This window comes from Akebia trifoliata, chromosome 10 (genome assembly GCF_017979445.1).
Source record: "Akebia trifoliata isolate Shusen 1 chromosome 10, ASM1797944v1, whole genome shotgun sequence".
Taxonomy (NCBI): domain Eukaryota; kingdom Viridiplantae; phylum Streptophyta; class Magnoliopsida; order Ranunculales; family Lardizabalaceae; genus Akebia; species Akebia trifoliata.
The window spans coordinates 122,914-146,342 of NC_141384.1; the positions used below are offsets into that span (position 1 = coordinate 122,914).

General features: G+C 35.2%; 1 protein-coding gene across 3 annotated transcripts in view; it reads left to right on the plus strand.

Moving 5' to 3' along the window:
* The first annotated feature begins 1,748 nt into the window (after window positions 1–1,748).
* Window positions 1,749–23,429, plus strand: part of LOC147392509 (putative RNA-dependent RNA polymerase 5) — a 32,907-nt gene continuing 11,226 nt past the window's right edge. Inside the window, exons 1-14 of one of the 3 annotated variants that reach the window (XM_086455022.1) lie at window positions 1,749–2,215; window positions 2,303–2,537; window positions 2,617–2,746; window positions 3,241–3,315; window positions 7,244–7,430; window positions 10,226–10,424; window positions 10,507–10,594; window positions 10,728–10,871; window positions 13,007–13,069; window positions 13,177–13,248; window positions 14,055–14,161; window positions 17,552–17,703; window positions 18,061–18,283; window positions 21,024–21,249. In XM_086455022.1, the coding sequence (XP_086311148.1) occupies window positions 1,909–2,215; window positions 2,303–2,537; window positions 2,617–2,746; window positions 3,241–3,315; window positions 7,244–7,430; window positions 10,226–10,424; window positions 10,507–10,594; window positions 10,728–10,871; window positions 13,007–13,069; window positions 13,177–13,248; window positions 14,055–14,161; window positions 17,552–17,703; window positions 18,061–18,283; window positions 21,024–21,249 (2,208 nt within the window). In that variant the 5' untranslated portion in view covers window positions 1,749–1,908. The remainder of the gene's footprint in view (window positions 2,216–2,302; window positions 2,538–2,616; window positions 2,747–3,240; window positions 3,316–7,243; window positions 7,431–10,225; window positions 10,425–10,506; window positions 10,595–10,727; window positions 10,872–13,006; window positions 13,070–13,176; window positions 13,249–14,054; window positions 14,162–17,551; window positions 17,704–18,060; window positions 18,284–21,023; window positions 21,250–23,429) is intronic. The other 2 variants (XM_086455024.1, XM_086455023.1) reach the window with 2 other exon arrangements.

Genomic DNA, 23,429 nt, shown 5'->3' on the forward strand with positions numbered 1-23,429 from the left:
AAATGACGTTTGTGAGTTTCTTTCCATAATCCTCGTCTTTTACTTGTTAAAAATCATTTCTTATTTTTGAGATTTTAATGTTAAAGAAAACAAAATTTTAAGATACTAAACTTAAGCCAAGTTTGTTTTACTAGTTTAAAATCAATGATTTTAGTGGCACATATAGATTATTGACAAACCATCATTTGTTGTGACAAGCCCACCATTTAGATAGAAGGGAAACAAGATTATCAATTGATCATCGTCAGCATTTAGCCCATTGACAAAAATCCCAGCTCCACCCCTATACCTTTTTATCCGTGGCTGTCTCATAAGCAATCATGAAGGATTCAATCTAACCCTTTAAGATCTGACTTGACAGCAAAAACTATACCAATAAATAGTCTGAGGGCATTAATTTGCAAGAGCATAATTCAGTTGAATCAACTTGGAAACCAAATCAACATCGAGTTCGACATTTACTTCATCAAGTTCACTACGTGTGCTAATTAGCAAAACTAAAAAAAAGTGGTCATTACTGACATTAACGTGGTAGCATGCACGAGCTAATTGATGAACACTACGAATGACATGTAATACTCATAATTTAGTACCGTCCATCAAAGTCTATAGAAGACAATAACCCCCAATTATTCAAGGGGGATTGAATTTTGAACTTATATTCTCATCTCGTATGTAATTTTCCATGTAACTTATTTGATATCTAACTTGACCATCAATGTCCCTACTAGCCAAGTCTTTAGAGAAGACGTTCAAAGGCGCCAGTCATCTCACCAAAGAAGAAGGTCTACTGTATTACAAATTCAAGTAATGAGCATCCCAAAAAAATTACTCATAGGAAAGGCATCGGAACAATATAGTACTCCACTTTATGAATCGACATAACACTACTCACTCCACTTTATGAATTGATATAACACTACTCACAAAAAGATTCCAAGTCGAATGGATGGATTGAAAAAAAAAAAAAAAGAGGCTACAATCTTTATCTTTCTCACCTTTGTCCTTTTTGACTTATAGGGGTCAGGTGGAATCTTCATCTTTGTCGTTTACTTCGTTGGTAAGTAAGTCCCATCATCACAACAATTCAAAAAAATAAGAAATTGCACATGTCTAATGGATCAGAGGAGGCAGGGTTACTTAGAAATCATTCAAGCTAAGATCAATTATTACCCCCAATAAGAGTTCGAACTATCTATAAGGTATTAGCTAAGCATCAAAATTTGGGTATCTGCAGATGAGGAATAATGATCATTTCTCTTGCCGTTCTAACTAGCAATGGAACAAATCAGTGATCTTAAGGCATTTAGTATAACACAAATCTTGGCTAGTGAACAATCTTAAATTTTGCATTTAAAGATGATAATGGATCATAGGAAGATATCTCTATTACTAAATAACGGACAGAATCAAAATAGGATGGATTGATAAACGCAATGTACATTTCTTTATCTTTAATATGGACTTGTTGTAGGGGCCGGTTGTACAGAATCTCAGCCAAAGTTTTCTCATTAGTCAGTATCATCCACTTACATCTCTATCTAAGGACTAGGGTGGAGCCTCACTTAATGCGGTGTCGCCACGTACGTGGCAAGGACGGGTGAAGTCAAGGTGTTTAAGCGCTTTGCATACACGCTTGAGTAAGCACTGTGCACAGTCCGCACGCACTCGTTTCTCAATAGTTAATTATATTATTATTTACTTGAAGACTATATATAAAACTCAACTAGAGAGGGGAGGGAAGGGAACTACATTTTCCTTTCGAAAAAGAAAAGAAAAGAAAAGAAAACGTTTGAGAGGAGAAGTTGAGAGAGCCTGTCTTAGATTTAAAACATCGTAATCTCAAAAAGCTAATTTGTAGCTCTGACTGAAACAACACTCGTCTTCAGTTCACTTGGAAGCTCAACAATGGCGGATCCTTCGGAAGAGGTATCTCTTCCTTCCTCTGTAGAGGAAACTATAAGAAGAATATGCGAAGAGCAGTCTCTGCTATCACCAGACATCAGAGCCAGGAGAGAGCTCTCATTGCTCGGAGAAGAGGCGTCTCTTCAATTGTTGCAAAGAACTCGAAATCTCTCAGATTACATCATATACATGGCGGGAGTTTCTGATCCTGTATCTAGTCAGGAAAGCGTCTCCTTTTCAGGTCCACATAAATCTGCTGCTGCTACTGCTACTGCTACTACTAGTTCTTCCCTGTCTATAACTAAGCAAGGTAACTTACTCAGCTGTAATTATGTCTGTCTGATCTAATTTCCTTACTCCATTGTTTCTATTTTATTTTATTTTTTGGCGATCACAGATGATGATGCTATTTCGGATTCTTTGAGTTTGGAGGAATCGATAAGAAACACAAAATTGCCTTTTTCGAACTTGGAGGAGCCAAAACCAAAGGGACAGATGAGCTTGAATTCTTCTTCAAGTTCGGACAAGACACCTACAAGACCACCACCACCACCACCAACTAGTCCTCATCTACTATCTTTGGGCGAACTAGAATTCAGGAAGGCCTTCTTGATTTTAAGCTACTGTGGGAAGTACGTTAATGTTTAATTTATTATTATTCTTATTTTCTATGGCTGTGCATGGACTTGAATGGACGATTACAATTGATAGGAAGAAGCTGGAGGAATCTATCTCAGTGGATTTGATTCAAAGTATGAAAAACTTACCCATGATCGAGTTAGAATCACAACTTTGGAGACTTGTTGGGCAGAAATGTATTGAGGAAACAGATAGAAGCAAGGTAAAATATTCTGTCTTTTCATACTTATTTTTTCTTTTCAGGCTCACATGTCTTTGGCATATCGCCCACATATACTATCCATATTCAATTATTTTGTGTCTAACTTCTGTAACCTTCAGATTACTAGGTACCACCATATGATATACATTGTGAAATTTCAATGGAGTGAGTTGCAAAGTAAAGAATGAATTTAAAGAGGTTCTAGAAAGCCCAATCATATATTACATTGTGAATTCTTTCAAGAATGAGGATACTTGCCTTAACTTGCTCTCATGTATAATTAAGGTGGATTCTAGAACGTATACTTATTACAACAGCATGTCATTACTTTTTGTAGTTAATATCTTTTAGGGGTTCAGCCAAAACTAGGCAAATAGAAATGAAATTGTAACGGCATTGTCTATCTAATGGTGGTGGTGGGGGCAACACCTCGTCTTTCTTCTCTGAAATGTAATTCGTTGATTGCATGATGCATTATTTCTTTTTGTTTACAGAGCCTTGATTGGGATTCTGGAGGAACATATATTTATCGCTGTTATGTTGATCTGGATGGTTCTTACACCTTCAAGGTTTGTTTTTCTTCTCCATAATATTCACTCATACCCTAAGTGACGAGTCTTGGTATTTTTGGAATAGAATCCAAACAACTGGTAATCGAAACTGCCTTGCCTACATTTTTTTATTATTTATTAATAAAATTGTATGGAAAGCACTCTTCATGATTAAGTTAACTTTTCTGAATTTTCTAAAGCCGTATGAGAATTGCCATGTAATACTTTTATGCTAGCCATGGTTAGTATATCACAAAATTATTTAGTTCTTTATTTATGTTTGCATTGTTGATGCCTTGACGGTGCTCCACATTAATTGGTCACTGGGCACTTCTTCCAAGTAATTTCTTTATAATTAGACTTAAAGTTATTCATTACTTGGTGGAAGAGTGTATCATGCTAAAAATGCTTGAAAGGGTATGTAAGCTTTAGGTAAGAATGATTGCTCGCCATGTGTAAACAATTTATCTCAGATTTTTTAGATAAGGCTTTGATGATAACAATGCCAATAGTTGTTACTTCTTGTGATCATTGGACTAGTATGGTTTTGTTTTGTTTGTGGATAATAAAAGGTAGTATGTCAATATGTACACATTGGAGAACTTTCCTCGAACTTTAGGTTTTGATATGATATTCTGTGCTGTGTTGTAAAAAATTCTTTTGATAGATATATGGAAAATAACCTTTTGTCCTGGAAATACCTAGATGAAAAACAAGTACCCCATGGCCAAGATGATGATATTAGCATACTTGAAACACAGGCTGTGTTTGGCATTCTAGAAATTATTTTTAGCTGAATTTCCCAATAAATACTTTTTAATAAAGATTACCTTCGAAATATTTTTTTTCGGTTTTTGGTTGTGCATGGAGAAAATAAAATAGAAATATAGATATTGATCAATACCTAGTGCGTGCGATTGGTTGCATAGTAAAGTTGAAGGTTTGGATCTTATCTGACTTTGAACATATCAACCCATAAGTGGCCAAAATCCAGATCTGAATCTGATTCACACTGCATGATCTGAATCAGAACCATGATCCATTTGCTAAGATCGAGGTCTGATCCATATATAGAGGAACATGTCAGATTGTGACGAAGTAATTATTTATTATAAGAAATTGATCAAACCTAAAACCCAGCTTCGAACTTGACCCAATTGAACAACCTAATAAACACATAATCCAAACCTGTTTGGGGCCTATCTTAGGCCAAAATACTTGGATCCTTATCTAACCCTTTCTTTCTGAATCCTCTTTAGAATCCAAACTCATACATGCAAGTTTGGAGTGAGTCCAATCTTAAGTTTGTCCCCACCCCATTTCATGTCTTACCAGGACTTCATCTCCATTGTTGCATATGCTAGTTTTGTTTTACTTGACGTAGGTATCTGGATTGGTGACGACTGAGGTAGGTCTCGATCCAAATTCGACTTCGAATGTGACTCATATTTGGATCTGACTTTGAACCATAGATTAAGTCTCAAACCCGAAGCATGATCCATCTCATATGATCAAGATTATATCCATATGGAAAAGTTTGGTTTTGGATCTACAAATTTTAACTATATTATCACTTTACAGTTAAGCATTTGATTGGATCCAATTCCAAAATGCTGATGCAGTTATTTTACTTGAAAGATATAAAGTGGTTGCTCAATAACCATTGAATTTTATGTAACGATAATGATACAACCAGGCCAAGAAGAGGATAACAAGGGTTGTAACAGATAATAAAGCATTGCAGTGAAAGGTTTTGAACCCAAAAGAACAAAACACCTAGGCACGCTTCTCCACTTACCCCTTCCCCCTCAAACTCTGGCTCCTCTGGAGCACTTTGAATGTGATCACACCCAAGGGACTTTGTGAGCTTGTTGTTTAAGTTTTAACTGAAACAAGTACTATAATATTCCTATGTGGCTTGTAACGGACGATAACCGAGTAACCAACGTGGCATTGAGTAAATGATGATGAAATGGGGGCTCTATTGAATCAATCAAGCTAGGCACGTGGGGTTTGCTTAAGCTTTTGAATAATGCTCCTCAACTTGAGCTACTTGCTAGTCAAAACTTGGATAGTTGGTATAGCTACTCCAGTTGCTTCCCTTGTAGAGTAAAACATAGAGGAAAGGACATGTGAAATTCCTTGTATGGTTCACTACAAGGAACTGTGTTCTTAACATTTAATTGGTAAACGGGCCAATCATTAGTAGGAGCAAATGTCTTTGGAAGGCTGATATTGCTGTTTTATGGGTCTTTAGGAAGGAATATAAGAGTATTGGAAGATAAGGAGGAGATCTACAACATCATCCTTGATGTCGTGTTTTAGCAAGCCAAGGTTTTCAAGGAATGCGGGGGCTTTTTTCATGTGAAGACTTTGTTGGAAGATGGGATAATATTGTGCATGGTGTAGGATGGTGTTTTGTGCTTTTTCTTACCTTTGTAGGGCCTTCCTGACCTCCTTGTTTTTCTTGTTACTCTTTCTTTGTCGTAATCAATAAATTCTATACTTAAAAAAAAAAAAAAAAAAAAAAAAAACTTATGTCTCACACTTCCAAAGTCTATTACTCATTTGTGACTCTACAGAATTCAAGTGCTAGCTCGATACATTGCTATGAGTAGTCTCCTACTCACTAAACTGAGGCTCCCCTTCTTGGGGTCTAAATGCCTTCACATTAATGAGCCCATCAATTGTTGGGAAGCTTTAAAGTCTTGATGGGTCGAGACCATTGAAGATAATTCATTCCATTTAAGTTGGATGACTTAATATGTACAAGACTTGGCACACTTGGGATATAAAAAGGATCCAACCAATGCTATATAGCCCAAGGTGTAAAAAAACATTCGGTCAAAGTTTCACATTAGTATTCAAGGAGTAATTAGGTTTGGAGGTTTTGATACTTTCAGAATTTGGAGAAGAAGATTAAGGAGATAAACACGAAGGGGATGGAAAGAGAAAGGGAGAGTAATTCCTTTACACCTTGGTATTATCATGTAGGTGGGCAGGTTACATAATTGCTTCTGACGCACTAACCAACATCGACAGAAAAATATAAGTTGTACAGGCCAACCCATAAACTAAAATACAGAATATCATCATCACCTACACCTTATCACAATTATTTGGTCATCAACATGAGTCATGTTTACCGATTAAAAAAAAACATGAGTTATGAATATTTATCCGCCTATAGTAGACAACAATGTCAAAACTTGAATGAGATTTGGATGTTAATATTGTATTTTTAAAACTTGAAAACTCGATTCATCATCCATTAAGTTGAGTCAACTGGACGACTCAAGAGTTAATTTAAAATTATTATAAAAGAGGTTTATTCCTAATTTTAGATGTTCTTGCTTGTTGTTCCCTTGAAAAAATCAGGAGATGTTCTTGCTCATTGTTCATTGAGGAAAATGAGAAAGCTATGGAAAATTTGCACAATTATCTCCAGAAAAATCTTCACCATTTGTCTCCTTGGTTATATTAAAAAAATGTGCATTTGGACCACTTCAACAAATTTAATCATTTATTCTTTTGTGAAAAGCTCAGTATTTTGTGCTTTGTTTAGGAGATCAATTGGCTTTAGAAAGTGAAGGGGAACAATGTCCTCTAAATGAATTTATGTTTACCAACATAAAAAATAAGTCTACATACCTGGTCTTCGTCTAGAAGATTCGGTTGTGAAATTTTATTTTTAGTTTTTTAAAAACTTTGAAGGGACATGATTTTTAAGCACATCTGGGGAAAAAACTTGCATATCTTGTTTGTTTTTCAAATTGCTGTTTTTATATGATTTGTCTGAATCGCTCAAATCTGCAACAACATAATCTCTACCCAAGACCTTGTACTTTCATGTTATATTGGAAATGTTTAGAGACCAGTTTCTGTTGTTCATCTTCATTTTATTTATTCATTTTTACATAAAGGGTAATGCTTATTGACTATTCAGGGCCCGCATCTGCTTCTGCAAAAACAAAAAACCCACCTTCAGAGAGTTTTAGGCGATGACAATGTATTAGATGTCAGGTTTGCTGAAGAGTTAGTCAACAGAAATGATTTCAATAGATCTAATGCTGGGTACCTAAATATCGCAAACAAAGGAATTTATGTGGGTTTGCGGCGCTATCAGTTTTTTGGTTAGTCCATTGGTTAATGCTCTATTTGTGACATAATCAGAATTTCTAATTCTTTCTTGTTTGTTTTATTGATGTGATGCTTCACACCTAGACATATGTGCACTTGGCAACCACACATGTGCCGACAGACAAACATTGTTTCCAAGCAGATTACACATATTAATTTGAGTTCATAACTGTAGGGTTAGATTTATTTGTGCATATGCGAGTATATTCCAAATTCATTTAGTTATTTCAAGAAATGACTTTCCTTCAGGACCACTATGTGCTATTATTTCCTTTATTCATATTTTTTAGTTTTTACTTCAATTTTGAATCAATGTAAAGTTTGCCCTATCTCTAATTCATTTGTATGGAGGTATTATTTCACCTGCATCTTGAGAACTCTTGCAAGTTGAAAGGATAGAATTTGTAGAAAGCATTTCTTATGCTAAAATTGTTTCACAACTAAGACACTTAAAGCTTTCTCATGTAGATATGGTATCTGTTGCCCACACTAATACTCTAACAATATAACCGTGTTACACATAGTCGGCTAAGTGAGCTCTTCTTTCAGTGAGCTGTTACTTGATTTTTGATTCCTTGATCCTCCTCATTCCCTTTCGATTATTGGAGCATATGAATCTCACAATATATACATAAAGACTACATTCCCCAGAGAGTAAATAGATACAAAATAGGGTTGTTGGGAAGATCTACCTGAGCAGAAAGACAAAGCCAAAATAAGAAGCAAAAAAACAAAGGAAACCTGTGGATAGTATCATGACCAAGTTCCCCATCAAACAACAAACGGTATCAATCTTCGTAGAATTCTACCTCTTGGTCCAAAGGTCAGAAAGCAGCAACTTTGGTGCAAGGAACTAACATATTGGGGAAGAATCTAACGGACACCACAAAGACTGAAGAAGTGGGATCAGATTGTTGAGGCTATCTGTTATTGTATTATGAGGCGGTTAAGAAATTCACAGCTAGCTTTGCACAACGATAAATAAATCTATTATTCTAATCCTACTGTTGATAAGGTGATCTATTATCCTCAAGATCTTTTCTGTGTGGCTGTGTTCGATGCAGATTACAGATAATAAAATGAACAAGTAGAACTTTGGGAAGCAAAAGTCGATCCATAGGGACAACGACCGATTCGAAATTTCTATTGACTTAAAACCAATGCAGATTTAGTAACCAAATTACAACAGATTGAGGAGAGATTACAACTAAGAAAGAATGAAATTAAAATAAGAAATGAAATGTAGTGTAAAGATTAGAGGGGTCAAATCCACCCTTGCAAGCTATCTCAATATCTGAACGGTTCTATTTTTATCTCAATCCACACAACAAAGTTCTTGTTCGTGGATCAAAATGTCAATTGATTAAATTCTTTATGTAAATCAAATACATGTGAATCCTTAAAGAAGATGTGATTATTGGATTTTTTTACTCAATGTTCTGAGATAAGTATGACTAAGTTTGATCTCATCTAAGCATGAATCATCATATTTAGAATATTAAATATGTTGTCCGATAATCCAAATCATATAAGCTTTCACAAGAATGCAATAAAGCAGAGGCAATAGAACTGATTAGACAAGATTAAGATAAATTTGCTCCGGCTTCATTGACCTCTTTATGGAGAGTCTAGCCGATCATCGCGAAGAACAAATTGCAATGAAGTAAAACAAAGAGAGTAGAGTGGAGAAGAGAATGGAGGTTCCTTGTTGCTCTTTGATTCCAAGAATCAACTTGAATCTCTTTGATTACACAGCTTGAAAGTATGCTAAGAACTATATTTGGATTACAAGAAGAAAAAAATAACAAAAGGGGAAAAGAAGGTTCTTCAGCTCCCACTCTATAAGAACTCTCTTTCTCACAAAACAGAAAATAACAAAGTAAAATTAGGAACAAGGGAGAGGGACCCCTTCCTTTGGGACAACCCCTCAATTTATAGAGTTTTCTTTCGGGTTATATCCGCTCTAGTTTCTGCGTGACAGATCCATTAATGCGAAGGCAAAACGGCCTAAAAGTTCCAACACAAATCTCGAGGTTGTCCCCCTTGGGATCACCGCGGCGCACCAAGCCCTTACCGCGGGGAGGTGATTGAGTGGGATTTTGCTTCGAAATTTGGGCAGCTGATCCAAATAGGTTCTAGTAGTGCAGTGATGGCTTTTGCCATTTCCATTTGTCTTCGAATATTTGTCTTTTTACTTGCGACTAATAAAAATTCTTTAGTTATCAATAATTTGGAATTTTTATATGATTTGTTTTTATTTAGGGAAAATAGCAATCAAGCGTGGGTAATCTCTACGTAATTATGGTCCCAGAAATGACTTTATGGGACTTGATCAGGCTGTGCAAGGAAAGAAAGCCTTGGTACCCTAGAAAAATGTTAGCTAAGAAATTGGAAAATCTTGGAAAAATAGCTTGCAATAAAAGGATCTTACTAAAATGATTCTTTGGAACTCTTCTTCCCTTGGGGAGTTGGGAATATGAATGATGCATTGCATAAGGTTAGCTATGGAATCCCCCTTCGAAGCTTTGAAGTTTCATCTAAAACCAAAAGTCCCATGATCTGAGATTTCAAGGTTTAAAGTGTCCATTATATTTTATTTTTCTGTATCCATACTGAGGAATGGATACTCAAATTGCTTAGTTCCAAGATAATTTTCCTAGGTGGTTTAAGAGTGTTGCGATTTTCCAAAATTTTAGTTGTTAAATATGATTATACAAATCACATATGTCTTTGATTTCAAGAATGCTATCATTATTGCTTATCTATCTAATTTAATAATTTGGATCAGTCTTCAAAGATGGGGGCAAAGAGGAGAAGAAGAAAAGTCCGACTTCCTCACCTGTCAAGTGTTACTTTGTTCGCATGGAGTCTAATGCTTCTATAGATGCGGAAAAACCTTATATTTTTTCCAACAAATCTATTCATGAAGCACGTTCTGTGTTTATGCATGTGCACAGAGTTTCTAGTGTGGCTAAATATATGGCCAGGTTGGTAAACCCTCAAACCTTCATTTAGAGACTATATTTATGCATTTTGCGGTTTAAACATCAGTTAAGTTGGGGAATGCAGGTTTTCCCTCATTTTATCCAAGACTCTAAAGCTAGATGTAGATCTTGCGTCCGTGCATATTGATATCATTGAAGATATAGATTGCCTGGTATATTCCTTTGTTTATTTTGAGCAATAGATACTATTTTAGTTACTTATCTACATTTCTGCCACCTCCTTATACTATATTTATCTTGTGTTCATTTTCTCAACTAAACAAACAAATATTTTGCAAGTTATAGGATGGGGATGGTCACATCATCCGTAATGAAGATGGAGAAGCTTTGATACATACTGATGGAACCGGTTTTATATCGGAAGACTTGGCTTTAAAATGTCCACGGAATGTATATAGAGGACATTACTCCACTCATGGAGAATTTGAGGTTTGTTATGCTATCTCTGTTTCATAATTCTGAACAAGGTGAATTTTCAACTTTTGAATGGTATAAATAGAAAAATACTAGTTTTGGCATAGTCCTAGATCTTATGTAATCTTCATCATCTAAAGACGTTTGTTGGATGGAATTCCTTTTCCGTTTGGCATTGCATGACGCACTGTTTACCATTTGGTATGTTAGTTAACTTAGTTTTATTATTTCTTAAAAATGTTGCATGCTAGAACGTTGAGTTGAAGGATTTTCAACCTTACAAGGATTCTTACTAATTCGTTAACATTTTTGATAATTCATACAGCAGATTTTGTTGGATTTTTCTTTGCTTTTTTTAATTGGAGCAATTAAAGTAATGCCTTCTCAAATGGCACGCATCATAAGAAAACTTGCGCATCTATTTATCACGTCAGATCTTTCATCCTTACAGGCTCAAATCAATCATTGCAAGTGATGGTGGTTGCTAGGAAACTTCTAATCAATTAGTATTTCATTAAATTGTCATCCTAGTATTAGATGTACGGTCCTTATCTCATTCCAACGAAGGTAACATTTGGTTTTTGTGCTAGGATTGATGTGTGTGGTTAAATGGTGGGTCTGCAAAAAGGATTTGGCTGTCCTAATTACTTTTTTATTTAGTTGATATAAGTAGTCGTAGGATGAGGCTTTGACATGTACCCAACCAGGTTTGGTCATGTGTGTGAAAGGTAGCAGTGCGGTGGCTTTGGCTCCTTGCCTAAACCGAGTAGGAAATTTTTCGAGAGCCATTGCTCTGGTTGGAAGGGAAAAGAGGTGAAGGTAATTGAGGGAGAGCTCCGAGAGAGAAGGGGAGGAATGGGTTCCCATGGGTGAAGAGCGACTCCCTTGTTTAATGCTTGGAACCCTTATTTATAGGTTTAACGAGTGAGAAAATGCTAAATTGCCCTTAGGGGGGTGTTTGATTACCCATGGAAAATGGGTTGGACTTCTATTTTTCATGGAAATTTGTATTTTCCATTGTTTGAGTGTTTTTTTTCCATGAAAATGGAACTCCTCCCTCATCTAAAAATCCAGCAAAGTGTGGATTTCAGTTTCCCATGGGGATAGGTGGGAAAATGAAATCCAACCCCTACAAAACCCTAATCTATTCTTTTCTTCAACTCCCTTCCCACCATCACGAACATACTGAAAGTTTTATGTTCATCTCATGTTCACGAACTACTTAGTCTTGACAATCTTTGATTTATAGTTTTGTCATTTGCAATTAAAGGTAGCATAAATGCGAAAACTAGAAGCCAAATAGAAATAAGAGAACTCCGAGTTAGAACCTTGTGAGATTTCCCCTCGAGAACCCGAAATAATTTAATTTGTTAGGGGAGTTCAACTTGCCAAGGAGAGGATATATTTATAGCTTTTTGATGTAACCTCCGTTTTCTCTTGCACCCTTTACAATTTTTAATCTTGAAAGAAATAAAATAACATAATAAAGTAGATGCATTTGAGTTAGACAAGATGGTCCATTGGAACTTGAAGCCATGTAGTTGGCCGTGAAGCTTGGGTAGTCTTTAGGGACGATCTCATGCAGAATATAGCATGCAGTCATGAGATTGATGCTTTTGCAACATGTAATGCTCATAACTATAGAACACGGAACCCAAAAAACGAAGAATTACAATATACGTGGTTGTAAGATGTGTAGCCATGAAGTAAAAATAGTTTGAGAGTTGAGTGTTATGAGGTGCAATACTACTTCAAACATCGTCAAGCTCATGATCTCTGAACATAGTTTGAATTTCTAGTCCTTTAATAGGAAAACAATTGAGTGGGGTATCCTTAATAGGAATAATTGTCTTCATGAACTTTCTATTAGTACTGTAAAATGATGGCTTGTGGTACATGTTAAAACTTTAGGTAGATGTTTCCCTTAGCATTGGCTCTGGTATGGAACACTTTTCGGATGTTGCATGGTACTATGGTAGTGATCATGAGGGTGGATGGTCAAAAGAAAGATCAGACCACATGGTCGGTCCAAGATGAACACATGATATTTGTGTCTGGTATGGCACACTTATCTATTATGTATATTAGTTGTCCAATTCTTTCGATATGAATGTTTCATGCTTCTAGTTGAATTTTTTTCCTGCCTTCAGAGAAACCTAGATCGCATTGAATTTGAGGATAAATCTTCAGAGTTGACAAAGTCAACATCACCGGTACACACATCGTAGTTACTGCAATTCTCTGTTTTCTACTTCTGGTTTTTGTCATTTTATATGTTGTTGTAACACCGTGTATTTATTCTCGTCTCCATGTATTCTAGCCTTTGCTAATTCAATTTCGGTTGTTCAACAATGGACGTGCTGTCAAGGGAACCTTTCTTGTCAACAAAAAGGTTGGCATTTTATAATATTGCATTGAGTCGTGTTGGAGTGACCTCAAGATTGGACCTCATATCGCACATCTTGACGTGAAAGTGGATAGGAACCATAGATGCTTTTTCACTCGTATCTCGAGGAAATCATTTAGGGTTCCTGTAAACTTTCACGTCAGGGTGTGCGCTGTGAGGTCCAATCTTGAGGTCACTTCAGCATTATTTATTTTAAATGATGAAGAGGGGTGAATCTTCCCTTTGTTATTTTAATATCGGAGCCCAATGTTTTGACTGTGTTTCAAAAACTAAATAGTTACTTTTTGTATGTGTGTCTGATTGACTGGTCAAACATTGTATATATGTATCATAGACATGACATATATTATGGCTGTGCTAGCCTTTTTGTAATTAATAAGTATAGTGAAAGTAATGTTGGTACTTGCTAAAAAATTATGTTAATAATTTGTTCAGTTAGGAGATTATGTTATAAGTTTGCGCCCTTAAGAAGTTTTTGGAATTCTTGCCAAAAAAATGTTTGAAAAATTCAATAATATTTCAACAAATTGAAAAAAGCATTAAGAGAACACTGATTTCATGCACAACATACCAATCAAACAAGAAAGAAAGAAACCACACTCGCAACTCATTATGTCACAACAAGCCGTAACAATATGCAAAAATAGTTCGACAATGCTGATGCAAGTATTGAGGCTCCAAGAGCCAATATTTAGAGTTCAGATTGCAATTCTTAATTTTTTTTTTATAGATATTCTCATTTTTTATGAACATATGCTTTTGGTAATTTGGCCTATTTTCACATTTTGCAGCTTCCTCCTAAAACGATTCAAATTCGACCTTCAATGATAAAAGTTGACACAGACCCAAAACATTTAGATACTCAAACTGCCAACTCTTTGGAGATCGTTTCTACAAGGTATAGTGGGATATTCTAAACCAAAACTACTAAGTGATATTTGTTGTCTTTCATTTACTTCATTACTTCTGATAGAACATTTCTTTTATAATAGTAGAGCCTCTTATGATATACCAAAATAGTTTCAGTTCCATAAAAAAGGAAAGAAATATTGAGACTTCTTGATCCACCACCTATTGGCACTATCCATAAAGCACTTGATTATAAAATTTGATGTGGTACACTTACCAAATGTCAAGTAGTAAAATAGATCCTCTAAGGGAGCCTTAAATGATTTAACCATCTAGATGTAGTCACTTCACAATCTTTATATCTTCAAATTTAAAAGCGAAAAGGATTAGATATTGGAATGACAGACCCGTCCTTATGCATAGTGGAAAACTCCCTTTGTTTTTGGAAACCTGTCATGGTGAAGGGAAGGGAGTTTGGAGGAGCAACTGTGGCCATGGTTGATACATACTTATCATTGTTTTCACGTTACTGCAATATATATTGATAATAATAAAGTATTGTTATCTGTAGTATGGTAAGGAACATTTTTTCTAGGCAATGAGACTAGCAGTCAGTAATTAGTAGGTGAAGGCTCACAGACTTTAACCAACTTAGCAAGCTGGCACCTTCCAGTATAATACATAACATATCACTTATTGATGCTTTAAATCATGATTACATCAAGGGAGTTGCATTGATGGTGGATGTGGTAGAAGGGGGTGGAATGACTAAAGAAGTTGCATTGATGGTGGAAGGAACAGGATCCTTGTCTTTTTTTTTTCCTTTGTTTTGCTTTGTTTGGGTGTGGGTGGGTGGTGGTGGGGGGTCAACTCGGCCCCTTTTCTCTTTTCTAATAATAAATTTTTACCTGTCAAAAAAATTGGATTGAACATTGCGATGTCATGGTCTTTGCGTAACATCATCATTTGTTGACAGTGAAACATATGCTGTAAAAGTTTGATTATCCTGTTGACCGCTGTGAATTGCGATTATTGGAGTTCATGGATATTTCGTCTTAAGATATTGCAAATTAAGGGTGTGTTATGCATGTTCTAGAACACCATCAACGCCAACCAATTTAAAGATTTTCCCTTGATTGATGCCATCATAGCCATGGTTTAAAGATTTTTATAGTCTTAAAATGTTTCAGCCAAGGCCTTCCATTTTCAGTTGGGATGTTGCCTCAAGACGACATCTTAAACCTTGATCATATGCAAATAAGGGGTGGTAAAGATGTGTTTTAGGGTCACTATAAATCCTTGTGTAGGTTTTATTTTTAAAAAGGATTCTAAATTTATAGATTGCTTTTGAGCTCTCCAGAGATTGGGATGGTGTGAAATCATCATCTTGGTGTGGTCCAAGGTATGTTATGGTGTGAAGCAATTACTTTGGTGCAAATCCAAGGTACTTTCTAGCTTCTTTCTTCTTCTCCATAATCTTCTTTCTTTTTTTCTTTTGTTTCAACAATATCCTATCCATAAGCCCATAACTACCGCAGCTGAACCCTACTGCCCCAAACTTGTGATTGAAATCAATCCCGGCCCTAATCTCATTGCCAAACCAGCCTATACATCAAAGAAAACCTAGCTGAACCTGTCCTAGATCTCTAGGCTGAAACCTGTTCCAGCCCCTTTGACCCATGCTGAAACCCCTGATAAGCACATTTGAACCTAACCCCAATCATCCCAGCTGACCCATAGCCCCTTTTGATCCTAGTCACGCCAAACGCTAAAAACCCTAACCAAGCTCTATTCCAACCCTAAAACCCTTCTCTAAACCTTGTTTCAACCTCTTTATTTGATTGATAATGTTGCTGGAAATTGTTTATCAATTGGGAATCATGTTTTATCCCTATTATTGCAATTAACCCCTTTAGATCAACCTTTTGAGCCTAACTACTTTCTCGAAATCCTTGAAAGGATCAAGGGAATTCTTTTTATGTTGGCTTGAAGCCCTAAGCTTTTAAGTAAAACTTCCATTGGGATTTCTACTCAATATTTTTTGATCAACACTATAAGATTGTGATTTGGGTTTGGGTTTGAACTTCTCTTTTAGCTTCTTATTAAACGCCCAGATTATTTCTGAATAGTTTTAGCATTATTTTATATACTTTATTATTCTTGGTGATTGTTGATCCAGAGCCATCATACTAGGTTAGATTTAATGGTCCTGCATAACTAAAGCATCACATCAGCCCGATCAAGGACATGCAGGCACACCTGTCCTCCTTTTAAGGAGAGAAAGGGGATTCTGGTAAGATCTTTGGTCAGTTTGACAGCTGATGGGGATCCTCGGATGCACCTTGGTTGTAGGGTCTATCTGAGATTGTGCTACGGATCTTGGGAGAGTCTTTAGCATAGTTGGCCAAGCTCCCTAGTTGAAAAGTTGTTCGGTTCGAGATACCTAATGTTATAAGGGCCCCTGTGGCCTCACTTATTTTACTCATGGAGACACCTCAGCCACCAGGCAACTTGACCCCTTGGCCTGGTAAGGGCTGAGGTGTTAGTCTTTTAGGGGTGGCACCTTGGCCTAGATAGGCCTACATACCTTCCTTGGAAGGTTTTTGGCCACTGAACTTCGGCCATGGTGATGACCATTGGGATGAGTTTATCCTCCGGTCGTCAGATGGGCTGAGGTTGATCGCTGACGGTCTTGATGCGGATGTTCAGGTGAGATTTAGACAATGGATGGGTTGTGAAAACCCACAGGTACTACATTGCACCAAGTTGAATATCTCTGGAGTGTTCCAATCTTGAGTTTCACTATTGCTGTTGACCCAGATATTTGGTGTTTGGCTCATAACTGGACTTCTTGAGGTAGATAACAAAAAAGAGGGTCTAAAAAGCTCATTTTGTTTTAATTTCTATAGTTGATTCTTTTAAGAAATATATTTAGTTTTATGTTTTTATTTTTCAATCGTGGTTTGCACCTTGTACAATGGTGAGGTGCTTACTCCTGGCTTCACGGAGGGAAATTGCTTCACATATGTCTAGGGATTTTTAGAACTATGTTGTCAATCGACACTCAATAGTTCATTGCCGTGAAAAGTTGCTGTCGGAAGCATGTGGACAGTAAAGTTACATTAATAATTCTTTCTTACCAATTAACCACAAGCTGTCATTTTGTATATTTCATTATTAACAAACTAACAAACCTAGATTTTCACTGCTCTGTATTAGTTTCAAGTTTTACATCTGATTCTGCTGATAGTAAGTCGAAATCTATAGATTATTGAAACTACATGAAATTCAAAAAAGTAATTGTGATAATGTATGGCTTCGATCACATTAACTTCGCGTGGAAAAGAAAATAGTTTACCATATGCATCTTTATGGGTTTGATTTCTATGTTGAAAAGTTAAAAAGTTTCATTCTCAACTTTGAGGTTTTACTCTTCCAGCAATCGACCAAGGAAAACATCATATCTATCGAGGTTTTTGATTGCACATCTTAACTATGGAGGGGTCCCAAGGGAATATTTTATGGAACTTTTGATGAATGCTTTGGAAGCTGCTCAAAGTGTTCACTACAATAAGTCTGAGGCATTAACTGGTATGTTTCATTCTTAGATTATCATTGTTGGATGAAGCTTAAGTCGAAGGACCACTTAGCTAAGTGGTAAGACCTTGTGGAGGTTGTTCCCAAGGTCTTAGGTTCAAACCTCTTGAACCCCCTTCTTATGCTAATCACTAACCCCACCAAGCAAAAAAAGAAAAAAAAGGTGAAGCTTAAGTCATAGGTGTAGGTGCTCTTATTAAAGCTGACTTTTGCTGAAGTGGTCAAATTCAAGACATCTACTATATCTATATCTTGATTATCCACTTAATTGGTTCGTTTTCTTTAATTTTTGTAAGATATTTGAGTTTCTCTCTTAGTAGGTCTTGTCTAATTACTTTTCTTTAATTGCAGTTTCCCTAAGGTATGGAGAAATGGATGATTTTCTTGTACCAAGGATGATTTTATGTGGAATTCCTCTCAATGAACCTTATTTGCAATATCGTATGTCGGTACTATTGAAAGAAGAAAGGAAGGGGCTAAAGGTTGGAAAGCTTCCTGTGAGTGAATGTTACTATTTGATGGGAACAGCTGATCCAACGGGGATGCTAAATTCTGATCAAGTTTGTATTATTCTGTATGTATTTTCTACTTTCTTTATGCAAACTAATTGAACATTATGGTACCAAAACCCATTTTCTATCAGTCTGTCATGTAGAGTGATGATTTCCAATACCATTAATTGCATATAAAGTTTATCTAGAAGAATCCACTAGTACCAATTATAGTTATGAACTACTCTAGCATGATAAATTTGAAGCATACAATTGTTAAAAAGATGGTGCAATGATAGTGAGCTTCCAATTGTTGAAAGATGGATGAAAGGTAGGCAAGCTTGATTACTTGATGCAGTTGTTGCTTTGCCATCATTTTTTTTGTTGGGTTTTGTGGGGCCAGCCATTTTGCACAAGCAAAATCTCTGAATTTTTCTCGGAGAATTAATACCATGATAATTATCTTTTCTTCACAGATTGCTGCTTTGTTAGATAATTCACACCTGCTCATTTGCACCATGTGTCTCATATTACAAATGTACTTATTTGATAATGCACTTCAGTATGTAGTTAGAGTTTCAAGGTCCACCATTGTCAACACTGAAGAAACAGAGTATAGATTTGGTAAGTAATGCTGCCCTATATATATATTTTTATTGATAAGATAAAGAAAAGAACAACAAAACAAAGGGGAAGGTCAAGATGACCCTCCCAAAGGGAAGGAAAAACGAAAAGAACAAACAAAAGGCCAACAGCCCATTAAGGCATCTCAATGTTACAAATAAACTCCCAGCGGGATAAAAAGTCCTCGAAGAAGACCCCTCTAAACTCTTTAAAGATTTTGCACCAAAGGAAGGCCCAAGAATTGATCTAATCAACTCCTGTACCAAATTCTCCTTTATGCTGCCCTAAACCCAAATGCCTGATGTAAGAATAGATTGGGAAGGCAGTCCTTGAAGATACAACAGCAAACAATTAGGAGACAATAAACAAACTCAAATATGCTGAACAACCACATTGAAATCACCACGGAGTAGCTAGGTATGAATTATGATATGTACTAGAGTGACGTCCACGGGGTCAATCCAGTCGGTCATCTATCAGATATACAGTCTAAATTGGACGCATCAGTCCATCAGGTTGTAGTACAAGGGTTATATAATTCATGCTGTTCATGAATGCAGCAACCTTCACATGACTTTTTTGCTCCATAATGCTACTGTGGAGGCATTTTCAGGGATAGATTTGTAGTATTGTATGTATATATATAATTTTTTTTTTTTTTGAGGGGGGGAGGGATTTGTGGTATCTTTTAAATTCTTTTATTTGCTTCTCTTCATCCTATCCAGAAGAAGGGAAAAAAAGATGGTCTTTGAGGGGCCACAGTACACGAGTGTCTGAACAAGTAGATGATTCCATCAGAACAATAGGGCTGTTAATGTGCTCATTACTAATGAACCAACCCTTAGTTGTATTTTTAGTTAGTATAATAATGGATTCTCTATTCCCCCTTTCCCAAAAAATAAATACATGCTTCCGCTATGGCTCTAGGGGTTCCCTCAGTTATGAATTCTGCTCGTTCTTGTGAAACTCGAATTTTAAAATTCAATTGAGTCGAGCCAAATTGTCGAAGTTTTTTAGTTGACTTGAATATTCAAAATACTAATATAACATTCTAAAATACTCTCAATGAGTTTTAAACAGATTTTTAAGATAAACCTAAAATACACATAATAATCTTACAAGTCTTACTTTACTTTCTAAAATAAAACTAAGCATTTTTTATTTTTAAATTTTTTTTTTTATTTAAAATTTTGATAAATCTAAAAAACTAAGCATTACTTTGAAGGATGGATCCATAATTTTAAAACAAAACATAAATAATATCTTAGACCCCTTTAAAGTCTAGGACCCCGCTCCATTTCTCATGATTGTGGGCCACTGACAGACCTTGCACATGAAGCCTATGCCGAGCTGTATGTCTCTTTTCCTTCCTTTTTTTCTTTTTTCCTTTTTTGCTTATAGAAGGAAAAATGATGGCTTTTGATGTGCAAGAAAACGAATTTGTGAGAACCTTAGTGACTTGGTTTTAAACTTGACCAGTTCTTGTGAAGTCTCTTGAGTCAATTTGAAATTCAATCAGTCAACCAGGCTTTCGATTTGACTACACGATTCAAAACATTGATCTAATAATATCCACAATACTCACGTTCATAGTATTAAATTTCAAAATATTTCCATGAATTATATTGAAATATTTCCATTTCAGTAAGGCCCAATATGGAATTTAACCGACAAGTTCCTTTGTATATATTTTGGTGGAAATCACTATTCATTTTGCAAAATATTTTAGTGAAACAAAAAAATTTCGACCAAAATAATCAAATTTCAGGAGTAAAACTGCCAGATTTCGGTAAAAATATTTTGATGAATAGTAAAGTACCATTTTTTATTGAATTTTTTTTTCTAAACTATTGAGAAAATGTATGGAAATAACAAACAAACAAATTATTTTTTGTAGAAAGGACTTAAAAATTGTGTGTGATATTTATTCATTAGTAGAAATGAACTAAGATTCGTTATATATTATCACATTTTGATTATTTTGAGCATATTAGCATGTTCATAAAAGCACACGAAGACAATCGGCGATGTTGCTAATGCTTGGATATATTAGATATGAGGATTGAGTGTTTCCTGAATAGTTCTTTGTTTATTAGTTTTTATTTATTAATTTTTTAAGTTTCTTTTTCTCTCTACTAAGCAAGCAAGGAAATGCATTTATATGTAAATAATATCCTATGTCCTATTTTCTAATAACAGTGACAGTGGGCAAATTTCGGGAAAAGTATTAGTGTACAAGCATCCTGGACTACACTTTGGAGACATACATGTGTTAACTGCAACTTATGTCAAAGACTTGGAGTTAATTGTAGGCAATGCTAAATATGCTATTTTCTTTCCTACTAAAGGTCCACGATCATTAGCAGATGAAATGGCAAATAGTGATTTTGATGGAGACATGTACTGGGTGTCGAGAAACCCACAGGTTTGTAGTAGCGGTTCATTATTTTTATATTTATAGCTACCATTTTCTATTATAATGAATCTAAAAATTTGGTTTCTCATTATAAATTATGAAGATTTTTTTAAGTGCATTTTTCATTACGTAATGAATTTAGGTGCATATGTACGTTGCATAAATTAATTATTTCTTCCATTAATTCATTTTGTCAGTATAACTGGCATAACATTTTATTGAAACAATCACACATGGGATTCCCTACCATGCATAAACAAAATAAAAGAACAAAAAACAAAACATTTGATGAAGACTAAACAAAAAAAAATTGGCAGTAAAGGTAAAAGTTGAAAAAAGATAAATACGGGTCTCCTCACAATAGATTATTGATATCAATCTACTGCAACTAGTTGAAAAATATTAGAGTTCCTCCATGTATTAAACTTATAAACCTAATTACTTTATAAGTATCTTACAATATACTTGTGTGAAAATGTTTTCTTTGAACTTCAATCTTTAATAAGTCTCATATAGTCATGTTTGGTTTAAAGTGGCACCTCGTTTACTGTCTTGGTAAGCTAGTAGAATGAAATGCCTTGTCTAACATGGAATTGCACTTTGAAAATTTTCATTGTGTTGATTAGATTAAATCATTTTTAATGTTAAATTAAGCAAACAATTTATTGTTTGAATTTTACGTTTAAAATACATAAATACTATGAAAAGCCGGTTCTGAAAAGTTATTAATAGTTAAACTAGGTTTGGTACAGGCTGATACAATATCCATAAGTATTGTTTTGGTACCTTAATGTAATTAGATGTCATGGCTGAGACAAAATAAGATTCGGAACCCATTTTCATTGTTATCTCAACATAGAATCTAGATTGAACAAATTTTTTTATTTTTTTATGATTAATTAACCAAAAAATTTGTTGGTTATGTTTTATGTGTTACCATATAAAATATATAAGGTTAGAAGGAACAAAGAAGTTCAATGATCTAAAAGAATGAGGAGCCAAAAGAATGTGGATTGAGATAGTCAATGTAAATGAACACACTTTCAACAAAGAATATGTATCTATAGACATACTTGAATAGAAGAATAGGTGACAACCCCGAATCTTTGGGATAAGGCTTCGATGATGATTATTTTATTTATTATAAAGTTACAGTAAATCCGGCTTTCAAGTATTTCTAATACTTAAATTAGGGTTTTGGTATGTATCAAGTCATACTTCTGTAATTGTTTTAGTACGTTGACAAAAGGTGATGTATTGCTTGAGATAGTCCAAAAGAACAAGCCTTTTAAACAAGTTTGGGTTAGGGCTGCAAGACTCATTTGCCAATTTTTCTTATGCAAAACTTTTATCTTTTATATTGTTACAATATATTATCATTGGTTTTTGTTACGCATGGAATAAATGACTTAATAGTTGTGAATTTGAAACTTGTTAATGTCCTAATAGGGTTGGGATTAAAAAAATTCCATAGCTAGAAACTTTTGAATTTCTAAATCTTACACTTGTTTTAGGTTTGAAAAATTGTAGGCGACGATGAAATCGAATTGCATGAAAACTATCAAAACAAAATACGATTACAAGATAATTATGAGCAATCCAAATACAAACATACCAAAGGAATAATGTGGTCTAAAGTTATACTTTTCTTAACAATATTACCTTTTTGTTTCATTTTATTAGTTTCTAGCTGGTTCTCCATTTTTTTATTATTCCTCATACATTGCTTGAATGTTTTTTAGGGACATTTTTTATTTCTAACCAACTTTTTCTAATTTGTCTATGACTCGACCACGACTTGTTTATCTCATTAACTTGTTATGGTCCCCGTAATGTCTATAACAAAACTATTTACAAGAGCTAGCAATCCGAACTGTATTGAAGAGGTAACTGTGACACAATGTGGAAGAGTCACAATATTAAGAAGAGAGGTCCAAGAATTTGGAAGGGGTAGAATGGTTGAATGAATTTGAGTCGTGGCTAATACCCAATGCATAAGAGAAGCAATTTATACGAGATACCAAAGCCACCAGCCATCCCCGACCTAATTCATGATGCTTGATTTGGGTCCTAAGACCAAATTTTGTGACCTTGAGATGGACATGTTATCGTCCCCACAAGGATATCTTTCGTATCATATTGATGAGCACTTCCATGAAGTTTTAATTCTTCATTGAGCAAGCATGTTT